Raw genomic sequence first — 19916 nt, 5'->3', positions numbered from 1 at the left:
TGTGGTACATCTCAAGCACTGGCATATTCCCCTTAGGCAAGCTAACCAACAAGGAAAGGGGTGGGCAGGTCAGTAGATTCGGAGCATTTTCAGGACTTCGATCCACAGACAGGAAACCATATGCAGACGTATTCATAGCTTTGTGCGGAATAAGAGAAAACAGTAATCTAAGAAAAGTAACTACCAGCACACACAAGCCGCGCGCAGGTTTTGCTCACTTTGTGCACGCTCAATAAAGTTCTAGGCTGAAGCTAAAAAAAAAAAAGAACTACGGTTACTTAGCGGAAGTGGCGTAAAAATAAGGCGGAAGGCGCCAGTATAGCTGTGCGTTTAGGGCTCGTAGAAGATGGCGGCTGGGCCCATCTCTGAACGGAACCAGGGTAAGCGCGAGTCATAAGTAACGCTGGGGGACTACAAGAGCCAGCATGCCCTGACTGCCGCAGGAGACCTCGGCGCTGAGTGCTGGAAGGAGGTTTGCATGGGGAGCAGCCTCTTTCTGTCACTGTGAGGCTGGAAGTCTGCCGGCTGCGAGCACCAGGACACCCCCTGCGTACACGTGTCTCCATGGAGGGACCTGTAGAGGCACAATAGACCTGTATGGGATGAAAGCTGTCTGTTTCGCACAGTGGACCTGGGTGATCCACGCGGTTAATAGTTCAAATGGATCCAATATGTACAAATCAAACAGTGTCCTCTATTGATTAAATAAGTTGAAGCTGATAATTTGTTTCATTCAGCTTTTGCTGATTTGATTTGTCAGCAGGTCACCTGAAATTAGAGGCTGCCATATTTATTACCTCTTTTTTTATATAGCAACACCAGTTGCCTGGCATCCTGCTGATCTTTCGTGGGTGCTAGTCTGCTTGAGGAGTCCCAGTGGGAAACCCCATAGGTAATTCCGCCATAGTGATTTGGGTGGATAGCACCTTCTCGAACTTTTAGTTTTTGATCAGTTATAGTAAACTATGCCCACACTATTCAGCCAGTTGCAACTCTTCACTTTGTAGAGGGTGCTTTGATTGGCGATATGTTCCCTCTGAGGTTTCCTGCTGGGTCCCCTCAAATAGACTAGGTGCCCTTTCATGCATTGGTAGTGTCTGAATCACACCCCTAAAACAAGTGGAAAATCCAGTCAAACACCTGATCTGCATGCTGTTCAAGGGTTACTTATGGCTAAAATTTTTAGAGGCAGAGGATCAACAGGACAGCTAGGCAATTTGCATTGTTTAAAGGGAATTATGGCAGACTCCATAACCCTCTTACTTCAGATGTTGGGCTGCAAAGGAGGTGCTAGTCTGCATTAGGGGGCCCAGGGGGAAATTCTGCTAATGTGATTGAGTGGACAGAACCCACTCGAACCTTTGGGTTTCGGATGGGAGTTCGCGAACGAGCCGGCTCTTTGCTGCGAACGACAAGAGCCGGTTCTCAGTTTTAAAAGAGCCGATGCCTCAGCCGCCCCACACAGCTCTGATTTTCTCTGTAATAAAGGGTGCTGAGGCATGCTGGGAGATGTAGTCCTCCTCTTGCAGCTTGTAGGTGTATATGCAGGGCGGAGCAGAGCAGTAGCAAGCGGCATTGCCCCAGTCAGAAAAGCAGTCTGGAGTTGTCATGGGGGCGGGGCTTTTACTCAGATTCTGACTGGTGTCTAGTGATATTTAATAAAGAGCCGATTCAGAGCCGGCTCTTTAATGGGAGCCGATTCAGAAGAGCCGATTCTCTGAGAAGAGCCGGAATTCCCATCACTAGTAGTTAACCATGCCTTTTGGCCAGTTTAAACCCTTCATCTTGTAGAGGGTGCTGTGAATGGATAATTGTTCACTATGAGGTTTCCTCATGAGACCCATAAAAAAAAAGCACTTTCCAGCCTTTGGTAGTAACAGAACAGAGCAAATGAGGATACTTATGTTCACTGCTATAGATCTACTGGATGTGGTTCAGAAATTTTGCTTCTTTGGGCTGTCCGGCTTCCTAACTACTTCATAAGGTTTGGTCCCCCCCCCCCTACATTTTGCATAGATGGCTTTTTCTATGGTAGAACGTGGGTTAAATCTGCCTTTTCACTAACTCTTGGTCACTTCTAGATGCCACTGTCTACGTTGGAGGACTGGATGAGAAGGTATCGGAGCCTCTACTGTGGGAACTGTTTCTACAAGCTGGGCCTGTAGTAAACACCCACATGCCCAAGGACAGGGTCACAGGCCAGCATCAAGGTAAGCTTATAGTCTCAAGCTTCTCTAATATAGTCCATGAAGTAATGTGACTTGCCCTGATCTAATTTTGAGGTATCAAAGGGTACCTGAAGTGAGAGGGATATGGAGGTTGCTATATTTATTTCTTCATAAACCCTACCAGTTGCCTGGCCTCCTTCCTACTGATCGTTCAGGCATTAGAAGTGTGAATCACACACCTGAAACAAGCATGTTGCAGATCCAGTCAAACATCGGATCAGTATGCTTGTTCAGGGTCTATGGCTAAAAGTATTAGTGGCAGAGGATCAACAGGACTGCCAGGCTGAGTCGGGCAAAAACAGCGCTGGAAATTTGGGTGCACCATGCGCTGCTATAGGCTATAATGTGAATTACGACTGTAATATCGCTCATTCAGTAATTTGGACGCAATCAAGACAGCGTCCAAATTACAATAAATGCAGCATAATTTGCCTGCCAGAAATAGCTTGCAGCTTAATTACATCTTACCCCCGATGGTGGCGTAGAGTGGGAATAGTAATTTAACGCCGCTGACTTTTTCATGAGCAGGGTAAGCTGGTTTTTTGGCTTTACGCTACAACCACATTTCCCAGCACCTTGATTACATGAACACCTGCCAGACAATTGGCATTGTGTAACTGGAAATAAATATGGCAGTCTCAATCAGTCTCTCGCTATAGGTTGGCTTTGTCTTCAGAGAAGCAAAAAGACTGATGCATTATTGATCAGGGATAATTTCTGGCTATTTTAACTGTCCAGTTTTTCCATTTTAAAAATCTTTGGTACTTATCCGTTAGCCGGGCGCATCTGGCAGGTGGCGCTAATTACTATTCCTCCTCCAGGCCGACATGGATAGTAGGGAAAGATGTAACTCTGGTGGAGTTTTGTCGCCACCTAGAGGATGCGCCCGGCTAACGGATAAGTACCAAATCTTTTATATATCCTAAATTTTAACTCCACTTTTGGGATCTTAAATTATTGCAGGTGTCACTGGTAAACTTTAAATAGTAATATTTATAATCCTCTCCAGTTCAGTCTGCGTTTGCCCACTATTGATTTTCCAGACATGCCAAATCAGTGCAATTTCTGCAGCCATGGCAAATTTCCACAGTTAGTGGACATTTGATTCAGATTCTTGTGGCATCCCCTTTTCTTCTCAGTGCTGTCCAACTCCAGTCCTCCAGGGCCTAGGTCCTCACACATTTTTGGCACAGCTCAAGTTGATGGTACGGAATCGGGAAAGGTGTGGCTCATCAAGTAGAACACATTTCTCTTTTTCTCAGCCCATCCTAAACACTGGCATGAAAATGGCACTTGTGGACTGGACTTGAACAGCCCTGCTCTACTGTGAGCATTTCCATAGGCTAGGCTCATCGCCCCTGGAGGGGACTCTATTGTCAGCTGTGTGCTCTCGGCTCCCATTCAGTTTATACTCCTTCAGTGAATTTGTCTGACAGTTAATAGGACTATTTCCTGACCTCTCTGTAGAGGAATATAGATCTGGAGGAGGCTTTTGTTTTTTTCTCCATGGAAGCGGGGGTACATGTTAAATGTTTAGGTCTTCATTCAAAATGTTTCCCTTTGCTTTGTATTGTAAACTGTGTATTGTACGGTTATGTTGTATGTAACAGTTCATGGTCTAGGCTACTGTTCCAGATTGGTGTATCTGGCACCCATGCCTGTGACCGAGAGCAATCCCTCAGGTATGACCTCCGATGTGTGGCAGCCTGAGCAGTAACAGGTGTGGGCATTTTCCAGTACTAATGCCTATGTATCATACTGCATACAGTCCTATATAGGAGGAAACGGTTCTTGCTCTTGTATATCGGTTGTGCATTCCATAGTCCTGTATCTACCTACAGGAGTTCAATGGCCATTCAGTGTACCATATATCTACTCTTAAAGTGAATTACAGCTATAGCGGCACCCAGGGAGTAACTTGAGAGTCAAAAATAGACTAATCCCAGATTATGATTAAAAACAGCGCAATTTGGATGCCTGCAATAGCTGGCCCACTGTACAGTATACAGTGAATGAGCTGCAACAATTCTCATGTCTTTCAAAGGACCGTCATGACAGATTACATCAGTAGATAATGGTTCATTCTTAGCAGTGTGCACAGAGTTACGAAGTCTATTAAACAATGTGTCCAAAGTCTGAGGTGCTTGTCGCACAAACTGCATCGTTTAATGATCAGATTTTTTACCATATCACCTAGCAACACATCAAGTTTTTTTTCATCAGGTCTTGTTGGTATTGTGAAAGATAGATCATGGAATGATTGGTTAGTTGGGTGATTCTCACAATCTATCTAGTGGGGGGTACAGAGCTTCATAGTGACTTCTTCACAGGATGGGGCCACCGCTGTCACATAGCGCAGGAACGCCTTTAGGAACATTGGGGCATGGCTGTTGCATGTTTTTTGTGTATGTGTTACGGCCAGAACCCGAAGTTTGGCCACTTTGTGTTCTGGCTGGCCAATGTGCGAAGTGGCCGCTGCGCTGCAGCCAGTGTTAGAAATGAAATTCCTGTTAAGATTAATGTATTTTCCGGCCGTCTCGCTGCGGCCAAATGTATGAAAAGTTAGTTAATTTAATGAAATGAAGCTGGCGGCAAATGTAGCAGATGAAGCCGCCGGCTTCCGCTCTGCCTCTCTCCCACTGGCAGCCAGCGGGGACACGCAAGTCCCCGAGAGTCGTTCGTCGCGGCAGGGAATCCTGCCGTTCCTGCAGAGCGGGTGCTGGCAGAAGCAATGTCTGCAGCCTCCCCGCTTTGCTTCCCTGGCGTGACGAACGACTCTCGGACACGCGTGTCCCCGCCGGCTGCCAGTAGGAGAGGGAGAGAGAGGCAGGGGGAGGAGAGAGAGCTGAAGCCGGCGGCTTCATCTGCTACATTTGCCGCCGGCTTCATTTCATGAAATTAACTAACTTTTCATACATTTGGCTGCAGCGAGACGGCCAGAAAATACATTAATCGTAACAGGAATCATTTCATTTCTAACACTGGCCGCAGCGGCCACTTCGCACATTGGCCGGCCAGAACCCAAAGTGGCCAGCCAGAACACGAAGTGGTCAAACTTCGGGTTCTGGCCGTAACATATGCAACAAACAAGCTGAGGTGTTCCTGAATAATTCTTGCAATTAATAGAGCTTGAGTGTCCTATGTTTGTCAACAAAAGTGTAATTTCAAATTTAAAAAATACCCTTTTAGCCCAGAATATTAGTGGCAGTGATAAGTAGTAAACTGAACTTTACTCTAGTTTATCCTCCATTCCAAAGTGTGGTTTATATATTTGGGAACTAGCTGTGAATTGCTGTCATTTTGGCAGCATGGTGTGATGTTTACTAAGCTCTTTTATGTCCTCCAGGTTATGGCTTTGTGGAGTTCCTCAGTGAGGAAGATGCAGACTACGCCATTAAGATTATGAACATGATAAAATTATATGGGAAGCCCATCCGAGTAAACAAAGCTTCCGCACACAACAAAAACCTGGATGTTGGAGCAAACATCTTTATTGGCAATCTGGACCCTGAGATTGATGAGAAACTGCTGTATGACACCTTCAGCGCCTTTGGCGTCATTCTGCAGACCCCTAAGATCATGCGAGATCCTGACACCGGTAACTCCAAAGGTTATGCCTTCATCAATTTCGCCAGCTTTGATGCTTCGGACGCTGCCATTGAGGCCATGAATGGACAGTATTTATGTAACAGGCCTATCACAGTGTCTTATGCCTTTAAGAAGGACTCCAAGGGAGAGAGGCATGGGTCAGCGGCAGAGCGTCTGCTGGCTGCACAGAACCCGCTCTCTCAGGCTGATAGGCCTCATCAGCTGTTTGCAGATGCTCCTCCTCCTCCTACAGTTCCTGCTGTTATCACATCTCTAACCAGTGCGGTGGCTGCAGGTGAGTCCTACATGGTGCTGTACCAAGAGTGTCCTGTGCTGGCTTCTGGTTTCCCCTTTTTTCTTCAATGTGTTCCGGACTATCTTATACAATGCTTAACATCTTTATTCCTTTGCATGTTTTTTTTCATCTTATAACATTGCAACATCCATCTTAAATATCTTGCCGTATCTGTTTTCTGGGGGAAATTCCACGTTTATACAAGAAAGGGACTGTAGCTGTAGATCAGTGGTACACACGTCCTTTCATGATTGTGTTAAAAATTCTTACCGTTACAATATTCCAGTCAGCAATGAATTTCTGAAACTGCCAAATTGTATGCTGTATGTTTTACTATCAAGTCCTTCTGTGCCGTGGAGAGCAGACTGCACAAGTTCCCATCTCACAGCATGCGGGGGGGGGGGGGGGGGTCATTGGTCAATCAAAATTGAATGTGTGAACCAGGGCTGTGGAGACGAGACAAAAATCTTCCAGCTCCGACTCCTCAGTTTATGAAAACACCAACTCTGACTCTGGGTACCCAAAATGACTCCGACTCCTTGGTCTAATACTTGTCAGGACTGTGGATTTTGTACAAAAATCATGACTCCGCCTCAGTTTATAAAATCATAGACTCCGGGTACCCAAAATTGCTTCGACTCCAACTCCACAGCCCTGGTGTAAACGAGGCAGAGCATCTGCACAGAAGTCTGCAGCTGGCATTGTTTATTAGAGAATGAAGATGGCAGTCTCCCTATTCCTTTCGCCCGGGGTTCCCATTGATTTTCTGGCCAGCCCTTTTTTTTTTTTTTTTCCTTCTCTGACTTGTACTTAATAGGCATAAATTTGACCACAAAAAGGTACTAGCATCAGCTATAGATAGCCAGTGGCTGCTGCCCTAACTGACGGCCAATGAATTTCAACAGCTCCTGTTTGTTTCAGTGATGTCACTTCTGTTGCATGGCTCAACTGAACTTTTCAGGTCTGAATATCTTTCTTTAGACCTGCTCTTTTGAAGGTATTCTGGGGTAGCTGCGGATAGCTCTTTCCATGTGTTTGACTGTTAGCATATTGGCAAGTTTAAATGTGCTGTTTAATGTCACTGGTCTTCCTGTGAATTTATCAAGACTGTCCATGTTTGATTTTACAGGCATGCCTGCGTTTCCTCCAGTTCCGCCCCCTGGGGCGATGCCTCCAGGTATCCCTCCTGCTCTGCCTCCACCCCCCATGTCTCCACTCACTGCAGCTGGAACAGCAGGAGCTGCATCAGCTGGTCAACCACAAGTGCCGCTTCCCTTCCAAGCTGGCGCATTGCACCCCGGTAAGTGACCCTTCCATTGGCTGAGTGAGAGAGCAGGAGATTCCTTACTCTTGTACCCATAAGGTTCTGATTGCATTGAATCACAGGCATTTTGTTTACATCTGAAGTGAGCCAACCTTAGAGTTGATACTTCTCTATGTATAGAGCCTACCTGTTCCTCCAGTTAGCCCACCATTCCCGCATTATCCCTGGTGTAGCTATGCCACGGAATAGCTTTTTGCAAGTACCCCCGTGTACTCTTACTATTTGGTCAAACCTGATTTAAATGGGTTAATTGTACTTGATCCAATCAACGTGTGCCATGATGTTATGTGTAACCAATTGTCGTCATGCTGCACAGATGTCCCTCACTCTGCAGGCTGGAGTTGCTGTCCAGATAAATAAAGAAAACCTGAATATGTATGAGTGGAGGGTGATGTAGCTAAAGGGAGGAGGCACCCCAAAAATATATAAAAATTTAAAATATGACTTACTGCAATGAAGGACATCAGTGTAGGGGAGGAAATAGTTTATTGTACACTTTAGTGAACAACAAATAATCTGTGTGTCCAGGTCTAGAGACGATCACTGCGCACGTCCATCTTCATCACCAGCCCGTACTGAAGCATGTATTGGCCTGGAATGATGAGGTCATCAAGCCAGGACCCTGACACATGCTTCAATGCAGGGCTGGTTCCTGTGATGCTTGTTCTTTGCTGAAGAGGGAAATGGGGGAGTAATTCTTCACCCAGCATTACTTCCTGCTGCTGATCTCTGCAGGGGGGCAGGTATGGAGAGGGGGCACACTACTAGGGAATGTTCCAGAAAGGGGTGAGCACTAGATTACATTAAATGGGGAGGGAGGGCACTAGATGATTACCAGAGAAATGGATCCTACGGTCCTTTGGGGGGGGGGGGGGAGATCATGCCTGTCCAAAAGAGCTGTCCACACTTTTTCAACTTGTGCACTATTTGGAAAATCACAAATTGAAAATGATCTACCAGGTAGGCTCTGCCTACAGATGCTATTCACAACTGCAGCACATGGACATCAGCAGTCCAGTGGTTACCACAAGCCATAGATGCATATCATAGAGTACGCCTCAGTATGCCAAATAGAACAGTGCTTGGCCAAATAGTCACAGTATAGCGCGTACCATATCATGCTCAGTGGCCAGCAACTTTGTTCTCTGGTTGAACTCTGGGCGTATGTCTTTTTTCAACCCAAGTAACTATGTAGCACATAAAGCTTGGTTCAGGTAGGTGATTGTCATTCAAGGTTGTCGCTGTCGAATGGGAGTGTTCATCTGCGTGCATTTACTGGAGATTGTGAGAATGTCACTACCAATTTAATTTTTTCGGATGCTGTATGTGGCATCCTGCCGTAGTTGTGTTCAGCAGTTCCATGCCCCCTATGAGGCTCAAAGCGCAGATGCCAAACTCCCTTCTGCTCAGTTGCAGTAAGGCATTTAGACACACTGCCCGCGGAAGTCTGTGTGATCAGGGCCCTTTTCCACTAGGGCGTTTGCGACTGCTTAATCGCAAAACCGCAAACCGCTAGTGATTTTAAAATCGCTACGGTTTGCTTTTTAACATAGGAATCGCGGTAGGTAATTTCCACTACCGCGATTCGTTTCTTACTTGATCGCGCCGCAGAGCGACTTTTGCCGCGATTTTGCTATGCAGTGCATAGCATAGCAAAATCGCGGCCGCAAACGTCGGGAAATCGCCGGTAAATTTTTAGCTTTTTCGATTCAGCAATTGCTAGCGTTCAGCATGAACGCTAGTGATTGCTAGTGGAAAAGGGCCCTAAATGTATGGCCCCTCACCTTGCAGCATCACGTTTCCTCAGACGGGCGGTGTGTGATCTACTCAGAAGTCCTTTGCAATCTACCGTAAGATCATGATCTACCTATTGGGCACTCCTGCTTTACAGGAACTATATTATTTTTTTTTCCGTTTGTGGTTGGTTGATAGTCGATCCCCAGTTGTTACAGACGCACTGCTCTTCTGGCTAAGCAGTATATTATGTTTTACGAAGAGGGAAGGATAACAAGAGTCACTCTGCTATGGGAGCTAAAAAGATGCTGGCCAAAGAAGGGATGGGAAAAGGGCAAGTTATTCCAGTTACATAGTGTCGCTTACATTTTTATTTCTCCACAGGTTTGCAGATGCAGGTTCCACATCCCTCATTGGGCCCAAATCCCGGTCAGCTGGGAGCACGTCCTCCTGGCATGACTCCTCCAGGGCCGCCTCCCATGGGGATGCCGCCACGGGCTCCTCCCTTTGGAGCAATGGGTAAGTCGCATTGCACTAATTCTTTGCTAAAGGAATACAGCAAGTGGTTTAGCTATAGCACAATTTTCAGATTATTTTTTTTTATTATTGCTTGTAGTATGGTGCAAATGTCATAGGCAGGCTTCACGATTATCATTGCTAAAAACTGAAAAACAAATTAACAACCGCAGGCATAAAAGTTTTGCTTGCGCTTCTTTTTGCCACAGCTAATAAAAGTAAATGGAAATTTCCATGTTATGTGCAAATTTATGCTGCAAGATTTTTTTTTTTTTTTTTTTTTTTTTTTTTTTTCATGCACGTGAACACTGACGCAGTTTCGCGGATCTTAGCAGAAGTGCGATTCTCCCATGACTTTAGTTAAGATGTGTGGGAACGCATTTTCGCACATTCATAATTTGCATGTGAGTTTTAAGAAGAGTGAACCGTGCTTTAGGCATTACCTTCTTCAGGAAGATGTAAAAATGGAGGGAGCAGGCGTGTGTAGTGGGCTCTCCTAATGCCCACTGCAAGTCACCCCTCTGTTATGAAGCACCTACCCTCCAAAGCTACTTGTGCCCCTGCGCAGAGTGCTCCCAGACGCGGGCACGCAATCAACGGAGACACGTCACCGGGCAGCTCCTGCAGTCTTTGCCAACACTCTCAACCAGGGAGTAGCTTTGGAGGGTTGTCGCATCATAGCGGAAGAGAATGAGAGCGGTGGGCATCAGAAGAACGCACGCACGTACGTACCCAAAAGGATGGTCGCATCCATTATTGATGATCTTTTGCAGGTTAATTCAGTAAGTAGTTATATTTATAGATTACTTTTTCAAATATCTTCACTTTATAGCTTTCTTAAAAATTGCAGAGTACTTTTTTTTTTGTTTGTTTGTTCTCAAAACCAGAACATGTAGAATTAAAGCAAACTAAAAGGAAAGTGGTATAGAGGCAGAGCAGCTCTTCAGAGTGGCCAATCGCAACACTTGCTCTGTCAATTCAGTGACGGGCATAACTGCAGTGTCTCCTGATATATCACGCAAGTGCCTCCAACTCATTGAATCCAGCCATACAGCATAAAGAGCAGAACATCCATATGGTTCTAAATCACCATTATATCCTTTGTTCCAACAATTATTTAATACACCCTCAATGACAAGGCATTCAACTCGCTCTGCCAACCTGTCTGCTCTGTCTGATTAGGCTCCATCGTTTGCGTGAGTTGTATGCTTTGACATTGTGAATGCTATAAAGAATTTTTGCATTTTATTATTTTTTATATAGTGCCGTACAGAGTGTATTGTCACTAACTGTCCCTCAGAGGGGCTCACAATCTAATCCCTACCGTAGTCATGTCTATGTATGTATTGTAGTCTGATTTGTTGTGATGACTTCCTGGCGTTCAGGTCTGCTTTAAAGTGCCCAGTCTGTTTTGCTGCTTACTTTTAAGTTGTGTCAAGTTGAGGCATTGGGTGGTAACTGTGCCAAGTTTGCTGACATTTTCCAAAAGGTGTTGGTGATGTAAACACCTGACAGAACAACTTGTGGAGAATGCAGTAGTGCACCTGGGCAGTGGGCTTTCTGTGGTGTAAACTGTGCTTGGTCTGTTTAAAGATTTATACTCACAAACTCTTACACTTAAATGGACATAGGATAGGGGTCACCGGGCTTATCTCTTCTCAGCTAATACTCTTCCTCTTCTTCTTCAGGACATCCTGCCATGCCTCCCGGAATGCGTCCTCCACCCCTCATGCCACCACATGGCTTCAATGGCCCTCCAAGACCTCCTCCTTTTGGCTACCAGCGGGGTCCCCCTCCACCACCTCGTCCAACTCCTCCTCCACCACGCCCCCCGACAGTACGCCCACCAGCACCCATGAGGTTACCAATGGCACAGTGAGCAGCAGATGGATGCCTGGCCAATCCACGTGGAGTGAGAGCTCAATACAGTGCATCAATCTGCAGCTTCATGTCATGTCTTTTTATCAGTCTGTAGAGATTTGTATGACTTTTACATATGTACAGACTTTTTTTTTTTTTTTTTTGTGTACCACTTGGAAGCTGGACTGCATAATTGACAGTAGCTGTAGAGTATAATACAGCTTGTATTGCAGCTCAAACCATACAGACTTTTATGGGGACCCTCTTCAAATTCCATTGTTTTTTGGCTGTACTGCTGTGTAAGAAAATCTCACCTTTCCAGAAAAAGACCCCAAATCCTTTGGAACCTGAAGGACTGAATACAATTAGAGGTTTTGTATAGTTAAACTCCACATAGATGTGGATACCACCATGTGATACATTTTGGTAAATAAAAATCAATAAAATGTTTTTATCTACTACTGATATAATTGCCTTAATCTCCCTCAACTAGAAAAGTTATGCCTGTTGGCCATTGCACAATTTTAGGATAGATTTCAGTGGGGGAGGTTAGTACAACCATGGATATGGGCAAGTTTGAGAATAGTAATAGTAGACAAGACAAATAACATTTATATTGCACCGATTGAGTGAATTAAAGGGAACCTGAGATGGGGCCACAGCAATAAAATATACATTCCTGGGGCCTCCTCCGGCTTGATCTCTCCCATGCCTTCCTCTTCTGACTGTCCGTTCACCTGCAATTGGCTCCGGAAAGTCCTCCAGTCCGAAGCCAACTGTGCGTGCGTGCGCACGCTCCTGTCGCGTTCATGTTGCTGGGAGCGTTCTGTGCCTGCACTGTATGCTCCCAACAGGAGCAAGACGGGAGTGTGCCTGGCCAGACTGGAGTATTTTCTGTTGCCAATTGCACGTGAATGGGCAGTCAAGAGGACGGCGCTGAGAGCACGATCGGGGGTGGGGGTTTAGGGTTTGGAGGAAGCATCAAGTATGTATATTTTATTGCTGTGGCCCCATCTCAGGTACACTTTGATACCACAGTATAGTTTATGAGCTTGAGTGACAATTTCTGATATAGTAAACTTCTTTGCCTGGTCCCTTTTAGAATTTACCATAAAGGGGTTCTACTGTATAGGTGTATTTGCCTCTTGTACAGTCCTGGCCAAAAGTTTTGAAAATATTAGTTTTAACAAAGTTTGCTGCTAAACTGCTTTTAGATCTTTGTTTCAGTTGTTTATGTGATGTACTGAAATGTAATTATAAGCAGTTCATAAGTTTTCAAAGGCTTTTATTTACCATTACATGAGATTTATGCAAAGAGTCAGTATTTGCAGTGTTAGCCCTTCTTCTTCAGGACCTCTGCAAATCGACTTGGCATGCTCTCCATCAACTTCTGGGCCAAATCCTGACTGATAGCAACCCATTCTTTCATAAGCACTTCTTTGAGTTTCTCAGAATTAGTTGGTTTTTGTTTGTGTACCTGCTTCTTGAGGAATGACCACAAGTTCTCAACAGGATTAAGATCTGGAGAGTTTCCAGGCCATGGACCCAAAATTTTAACGTTTTGTTCCTCGAGCCACTTAATTATCACTTTTGCCTTATGACACGGTGCTAGAAAATGCATTGCTCTTAACCAAACTGGTTGTTGGATTGTTGGAAGAAGTTGCTGTTGGAAGGTGTTTCGGGACCATTCTTTATTCATGGCTGTGTTTTTTGGCAAAATTGTGAGTGAGCCCACTCCCTTGGATGAGAAGCAACCCCACACATGGATGGTCTCAGGATGCTTTACTGTTGGCATGACACAGGACTGATGGTAGCGCTCACCTTTTCTTTTCCTCACACGCTTTTTTTCCAGATGCCACAAACAATCGGAAAGGGGCTTCATTGGAGAATATGACTTTGCCCCTTTTCTCAGCAGTTCATTCACCATACTTTCTGCAGAAGAGCAATCTGTCCCTGATGTCTTTTTGGGAGAAAAGTGGCTTCTTTGCTGCCCTTCTTGACACCAGGCCATCTTCCAAAAGTCTTTGCCTCACTGTGCGTGCGGATGCACTCACACCTGCCTGCTGCCATTCCTGAGCAACCTCTGCACTGTTTGCCCTCCGATCCCGCAGCTGAATCCTCTTTAGAAGACGATCCTGGTGCTTGCTGGACTATCTTGGACGCCCTGAAGCCTTCTTAACAAGAATTGAACCTCTTTCCTTGAAGTTCTTGATTCTATATATTGTTGTTTTTAGGTGCAATCTTAGTAGCCACAATATCCTTGCCTGTGAAGCCATTTTTATGCAACGCAATGATGGCTGCACGTGTTTCTTTGCTGGTCGCCATGGTTAACAATGGAAGATCAATGATTTCAAACACCTCCCTCCTTTTAGCATGTCAAGTCCACCATTCTAACCCAATCAGCCTCACATAATGATCTCCAGCCTTGTGCTCGTCAACATTCTCAGCTGAGTTAACAAGACGATTACTGAAATTATCTCAGCAGGTCCTTTAATGACAGCAATGAAATGCAGTCGAAAGGTTTTTTTGGATTCAGTTAATTTTCATGGCAAAGGACTATGCAATTCATCTGAGCACTCTTCATAACATTCTGGAGTATATGCAAATTGCTATTATAAAAACTTAGAGACACTTAAGCGGAAAAAAAAATACGATATAGTGAATTGGTTGTGTACTATGAATAATTACTAGAAGATTAGCAGCAAAAAAAATATTCTCAGATTTTTATTTTCAGGTATAGTGTTGTTTTTTCTAACATTGCATCATTCTATAATATGTGCAGATTACACAACACTCAGCATTCAAAATGATTCTTTCAGAGCAGTCTGTGAACTAATGACCTCTCCTCTGGCAGAGAAAAAGTAAATAGTTCAATAACAGTTGAGATAATAGATAACAGCCCTCTCCACAACTTTGAAAGTCATAGAGCTTAATGGCTTGTTTGCATAGAGATAACTGGAGTTTCTTAACTCTTCCTGTACTGGAAACAATTAGACTGATGTATCTGATCTTAATGTTTTATTTCTTAGCTATACTACACATTCAAATCATATCATCATAATTTTTTTTCCGCTTCAGTGTCTCTTTAAGCACCAACTTTTCTAATTCCCAATATTTTTGACAGTCTAAAAAACTTTTGGCCAGGACTGTAGATAGAGAATGAGTTGCTAATCATTATGGCTTGCTTACAGATTATATCCAGTTCGGCCTATCTGGACGAGCTTCCTCGTCCAGATAGGCACTGCTGTTTCTGCCGCATGGTGCGCACGCCTGCCGCTAGCCCCCCGATCAGTGAATGGGAATATAATTCCCATTTACCGATCTAATTTCCCCGCAGAAAAATCGACGCTTTCTAGTGAGAGAGCGTGGTATTTCTGCCCCCCAGGAAACTTCTCCATGAACTTTAGTTCCTGGATGCGAGATTGTTCGCATCCAGGACTTTTTTTTTTTTACTGTGGCCAAATAGTAAACTGCACCCACATACACTTTTAATAAAACAATTCTATTTTACATTTAAAATTAGGAGTTTCCCCTCCCACGCCAAAAATTACCCACATACATATTTTATGTAAAAAAAAAAAATACAATAAAAAAAACAGTTACCCAAGGGTCTGAACTTTTTAAATATGCATGTCAAGAGTGTTATATTATTTAAAATTATAAGCTTATAAATAGTGATGGACACAAATTGAAAAAATGCACCTTTTATTTCTAAATGAAATATCGGCACCATAAATTGTGATAGGGACATCGTTTAAACGGTGTAATAATCGGGACAGATTGGCAAATAAAATGAGTTTTAATTATGGTAGCTTATATTAATTTCAAACTACAATGGCCAAAAACAGAGAAATAATGAATTTTTTTAAATTTTCTTTCTTAATCTTCCTGTTAAAATGGATTTAGAAAAAAATAATTCTTAGCAAAATGTAGCACCCAAAGAAAGCCTGATTAGTGGCGGAAAAAAACAAGATGTAGATCAATTCATTGTGATAAGTAGCAATAAAGTTATAGGCGAATGAATGAGAGGTGAACGTTGCTCAGATACATGAGATTTTTGGCACTGCGGTGCTGAACCGGATATGCAGCTTAGAAGTGGACCAGTCTATATCGACAGGAAGTTAATTTGATAAGCTCCAAGCTGCATGCCAGAATTATCAGGATCTGACTATCTAGTCTAGTCTTCTGGACATCCCTGCACACCATGATTGGTGGAGTACATAGGGGTGTATTCAGAAAAGAACAGTACAGTCTCCATGCACACACTACCCTGGCAACTTGCACATAACCTGATGTGGGTCATGCGAATTGCACAGTACGTTATATTCTTACCATTAGGAATAATCAGTATTATTGCTGTGTGCTCTTTGCATGCTGCAACTTTATCAGTCTTTCCTCAATACACCCCCATTGGGCCTTGAATGGAATTTCACCTTTGTTGCCTCTTGGTTGGCTTTAGATATTGCAAAAATTGCATTTTTCGCCTTTATTACTTTGCCTTTTTTGTGCAGCCTATTACTCATACAGAAAGTAGGTATTACAGGGGCTGTTGCTGAAGCTATGTACACACGTTTGATACAACTCAGCTGAGGTGGCTTTCTAGGGCTGTCTTGGCCAAGAATCTGATTTTTGTACAGGTGTCGCATTAGACTGCTTAAAGGGAACCTGAAGTGAGAACAATATGGAGGCTGCCATATTTATTTCCTTTTAAACCATACTAGTTGCCCGGCAGTCCTGTTGATCTATTTGGATGCAGTAGTGTCTGATTATCACTAGAAAAACATGAAGCTAATCTTGTCAGATCTGACAATGATGACTGAAACACCTGATCTGCTGCAAGCTTGTTCAGGGTCTATGGCTAAAAGTATCAGGACAGCCAGGCAATTTGCATTGGTTAAAAGGAAATAAATATGGCAGCCTCCGTATAACTATCACATAAGGGCCTTAGCTCTTAGTTGTGTCTGCTTTTCCGCACGACGTCAACTTTACAGATGCTAAGAGGTGGACCGAAGCGGACACCTATGCACAGCTATGATTAAGGAGCCATGAGCTCCGATACGCGTGAGCTTTTTTAACATTTTCTTGTATCCACTGAAGTTACTAATGGAGAAACACTTTTTCACCCAGCCTTTGGTGTAGCGGAACTTTTCTTCCATTGTTTGCTGAGCCTACCAGTTCCTGACTCCCTCAGGCCTCTTGTGTGTGGATGCTGCGGGTCCTCTCCTGTTTCGGACACAGTCTCTAGTATAGCGAAGTGTCGGCAAAGTGGTTATTCCCTGCAAGCTCACTCCTGACAAGTGATATAAATGGAGCTGTTTTTTTTTATGCAAAGAAGCAATCTGAGCTGCTGTATTTATAAAGCGCCAACATATTGTGCAGCGCTGGACATCAGTTTGTTGGACAATATTTATGGGTGACATACACATATAAACCTGTAATATACACACACTAAAAGGTAGATACAGTACTTAAGAAGAAGGCAAGACTCTGGGTGGTGCTGATGTTTCACATATCCTCCTCCACTGGTGCTGGCTGAGACCCTCTTCCTGCTTGCAGCTGTACTTGTACATGGAGGGCAGCACAGCCAAGGAAACCTATCCAGCAAAGCCTTTTTGGATATGTTCAGAGGGACTTTGGCAGGAATGGTGGGCTCATGGAAGGATGGGTGGGGAAGCTTCTGCACTATCCAGTAGATTCCCTCCAAAGTACCGTATTTTTCGGACTATAAGACGCACTTTTTCTCCCCCAAAAGTGGGAGGAAAAGTCAGTGCGTCTTATAGTCCGAATACTACTATTATGACCTGTGGATCCTTTCCCGTGTCCTGCCTATCCTAGTATCTGCGTGTACTACGTGCAGCTGCAGCTTTCCTCAGGCTGTTTGCTGCTTTTATCACCGAGCTGTCCCCCTGTCTGTAATATATACATTTGTCCGCACTGTCCCCGTCTGTAATATATACATTTGTCTGCACTGTCCCCGTCTGTAATATATACATTTGTCCATGCTATCCCTGAGTCTTACATACAATTGTCCGCGCTGTCACCCGGTACTGCGGCAGCTGTCTTGTGAGAAAGTCCGCACAACTTTACCGATTACATACACATGGTTCCTCATGCTGTCCCCGGGTACTGTCGCCAGGAAGTCCCGCTCAACCTGGCAGAGAGATGCACCAATCAGGCGGGGGGACGCTGGCCCCAACCGCCAATCACACTGCCCACTGCTCCTGGTTCCTCTCCCAATAGGGCGCGCTGGTCCCGCGGGTGGGACCACCTCTCCGTCATTAGGGCCAATCACTGCAGAGCGCACAGTGATTGGCCCCAATGACGGAGAGGTGGTCCCGCCCGCGGGACCAGCGCGCCCTATTAGGAGAAGGAACCAGGAACAGTGGGCAGCGTGATTGGCGGTTGGGGCCAGCGCCCCCCCCGCCTGATTGGTGCATCTCTCTGCCAAGTTGAGCGGGACTTCCTGGCGACAGTACCCGGGGACAGCGCGGTGATGACAGCATGAAGAACGCGGGACTTCCTGGCGACAGTACCCAGGGACAGCATGAGGAACCATGTGTATGTAATCGGTAAAGTTGTGCGGACTTTCTCACAAGACAGCTGCCGCAGTACCGGGGGACAGCGTGGACAATTGTATGTATGTAAGACTCATGGACAGCATGGACAAATGTATATATTACAGACGGGGACAGTGCGGACAAATGTATATATTACAGACGGGGACAGTGCGGACAACTGTATGTATTACCGACGGGGACAGCTAGGTGATAAAAGCAGTAGACAGCCTGAGGAAAGCTGCAGCTGCATGTAGTACACGCAGATACTAGGACAGGCAGGACACAGGGAGACACTAGACACTGGTTCATGGAAGACACAGGGATAGCAGACACTGGGATAATAAAGGAAGGGGGTCAGGAGACACAAGGGGGACAGAGGAGAACACGGGACACTAGAGGTACAAGTAAGGCACAAGGGGGACATAATCATTCTGGGGGGAAAGGTCCATAATACGCCCCTGCACCATGGACGCAGCAGGTTTAGTATTTTTTTTCTCCCTGGTTTTTGTCCTCTAAACCTAGGTGCGTCTTATAGTCCGAAAAATACGGTAAGTACAGTAGTATCTATTTTACAGGTTCTCTAACACATTTTGTAAATTCTTCACTATCAAAAACTTTATTCAGGAAGAGAAAAAATTACAAAGTGACATATATGAAATTCAATTTCTCACTAACATAGAAACAAATGAGAAAAGGAAAAATAAGCCAAGCTAACAGGAGTGAACAAGAATAACAAAGTAGCTGACTGCAGACTGAAACGAAAAGCTATTGATATAATAACATTAAAATGTATACGGACCTGTACAGCACCAAAATTTGGTTTGTTGGGAAAAGAAAAAAAATGAACAAAATCAGAATTTCCCTTTTTTATCATCTTGGGCAGCAGGAAGTTCCTGGAAGATGGGGAGAGCAGATTATTGCAGAGCTGTTGGGCCTATATTACCATGGTTTGCATGGTGGAAGTAGAACTGCTAATGCTGGAATATCATCAGTAGCCATCCAGTCAGCATATTGCAGTCATGCAAGAGTGGCCTCATCAGATGGGCTGTCGGGATATGCACATTCCTGGGAGCTGCTCATAGTTATCATTGAACTCATACAGAAAGCCAGTAATGTCAGGACAAAGATGGATTGCTTTGGCAGACTAGGGAAGTGACCTGCTGATGTGGTAAGTGGGGTTAGTCTTAGGCACAAACATTAGTTTATACTCTATATGGCATAGGCATGGATAATGCTGTATAAACGTAGGCTTCAGTTCTGGATTTAGCTGTCTGGTAGGAATAACTGAATCTAATTGGCTAAATAAAATTACAATCTTCTGGTAAGTAAAACAGTTCACATAAATCAGGTTATCTGCCTATCATACTCTTTATAGATGTGAACTGTAATGATTACAGTGGGCAGACTTTCCTCAGCTGTGATGGAATATCCTCCATCACTGAGCACTGTCCTGGCTGTGAACACTAATCCTTGCTTTAACAATATTCATTTTCGTTACATGGGAAGCGGGATGATTGTTTTTTAGGAGACCAGATTTGCACATTTGCCCTTTTCTGTTAAAGTGGACCCAAATTAAAAATACAAGATTTCAGAAATAAAATCTATTTTTTAAATTATAATAATAAATAGCAGCCTTTTTTTCAGCTGCATGATGACAAATATAAAATACTAGCCGACCCGCGGCGTAGCATACGCATAAGAGGGTAGAGGGCAGGAAGGGGGTATTGGGCACAGCGGCGGGGAGGGGGGTTGGACCCCCCTCAACTGGGTCACCCATGTGTGCTCTACCTCCAGCTTAAGCTCAGCAGGAACCC

At 44.5% G+C, this 19916-nt stretch overlaps 1 protein-coding gene across 1 annotated transcript; it reads left to right on the top strand.

The window, feature by feature from the left end:
- Window positions 1-282: 282 nt before the first annotated feature.
- Window positions 283-12015, top strand: SF3B4 (splicing factor 3b subunit 4). Its single transcript, XM_068253196.1, has 6 exons — window positions 283-380; window positions 2082-2210; window positions 5575-6111; window positions 7241-7411; window positions 9554-9688; window positions 11374-12015. Exons 1-6 carry the CDS (start codon window positions 347-349, stop codon window positions 11562-11564), a joined length of 1197 nt encoding a protein of 398 aa, XP_068109297.1. The 5' UTR covers window positions 283-346; the 3' UTR covers window positions 11565-12015.
- Window positions 12016-19916: the final 7901 nt, after the last annotated feature.

The sequence above is a fragment of the Hyperolius riggenbachi genome, chromosome 9 (assembly GCF_040937935.1).
Source record: "Hyperolius riggenbachi isolate aHypRig1 chromosome 9, aHypRig1.pri, whole genome shotgun sequence".
In the NCBI taxonomy this organism is placed as follows: domain Eukaryota; kingdom Metazoa; phylum Chordata; class Amphibia; order Anura; family Hyperoliidae; genus Hyperolius; species Hyperolius riggenbachi.
This window is presented reverse-complemented; position numbering and strand designations above follow the sequence as displayed.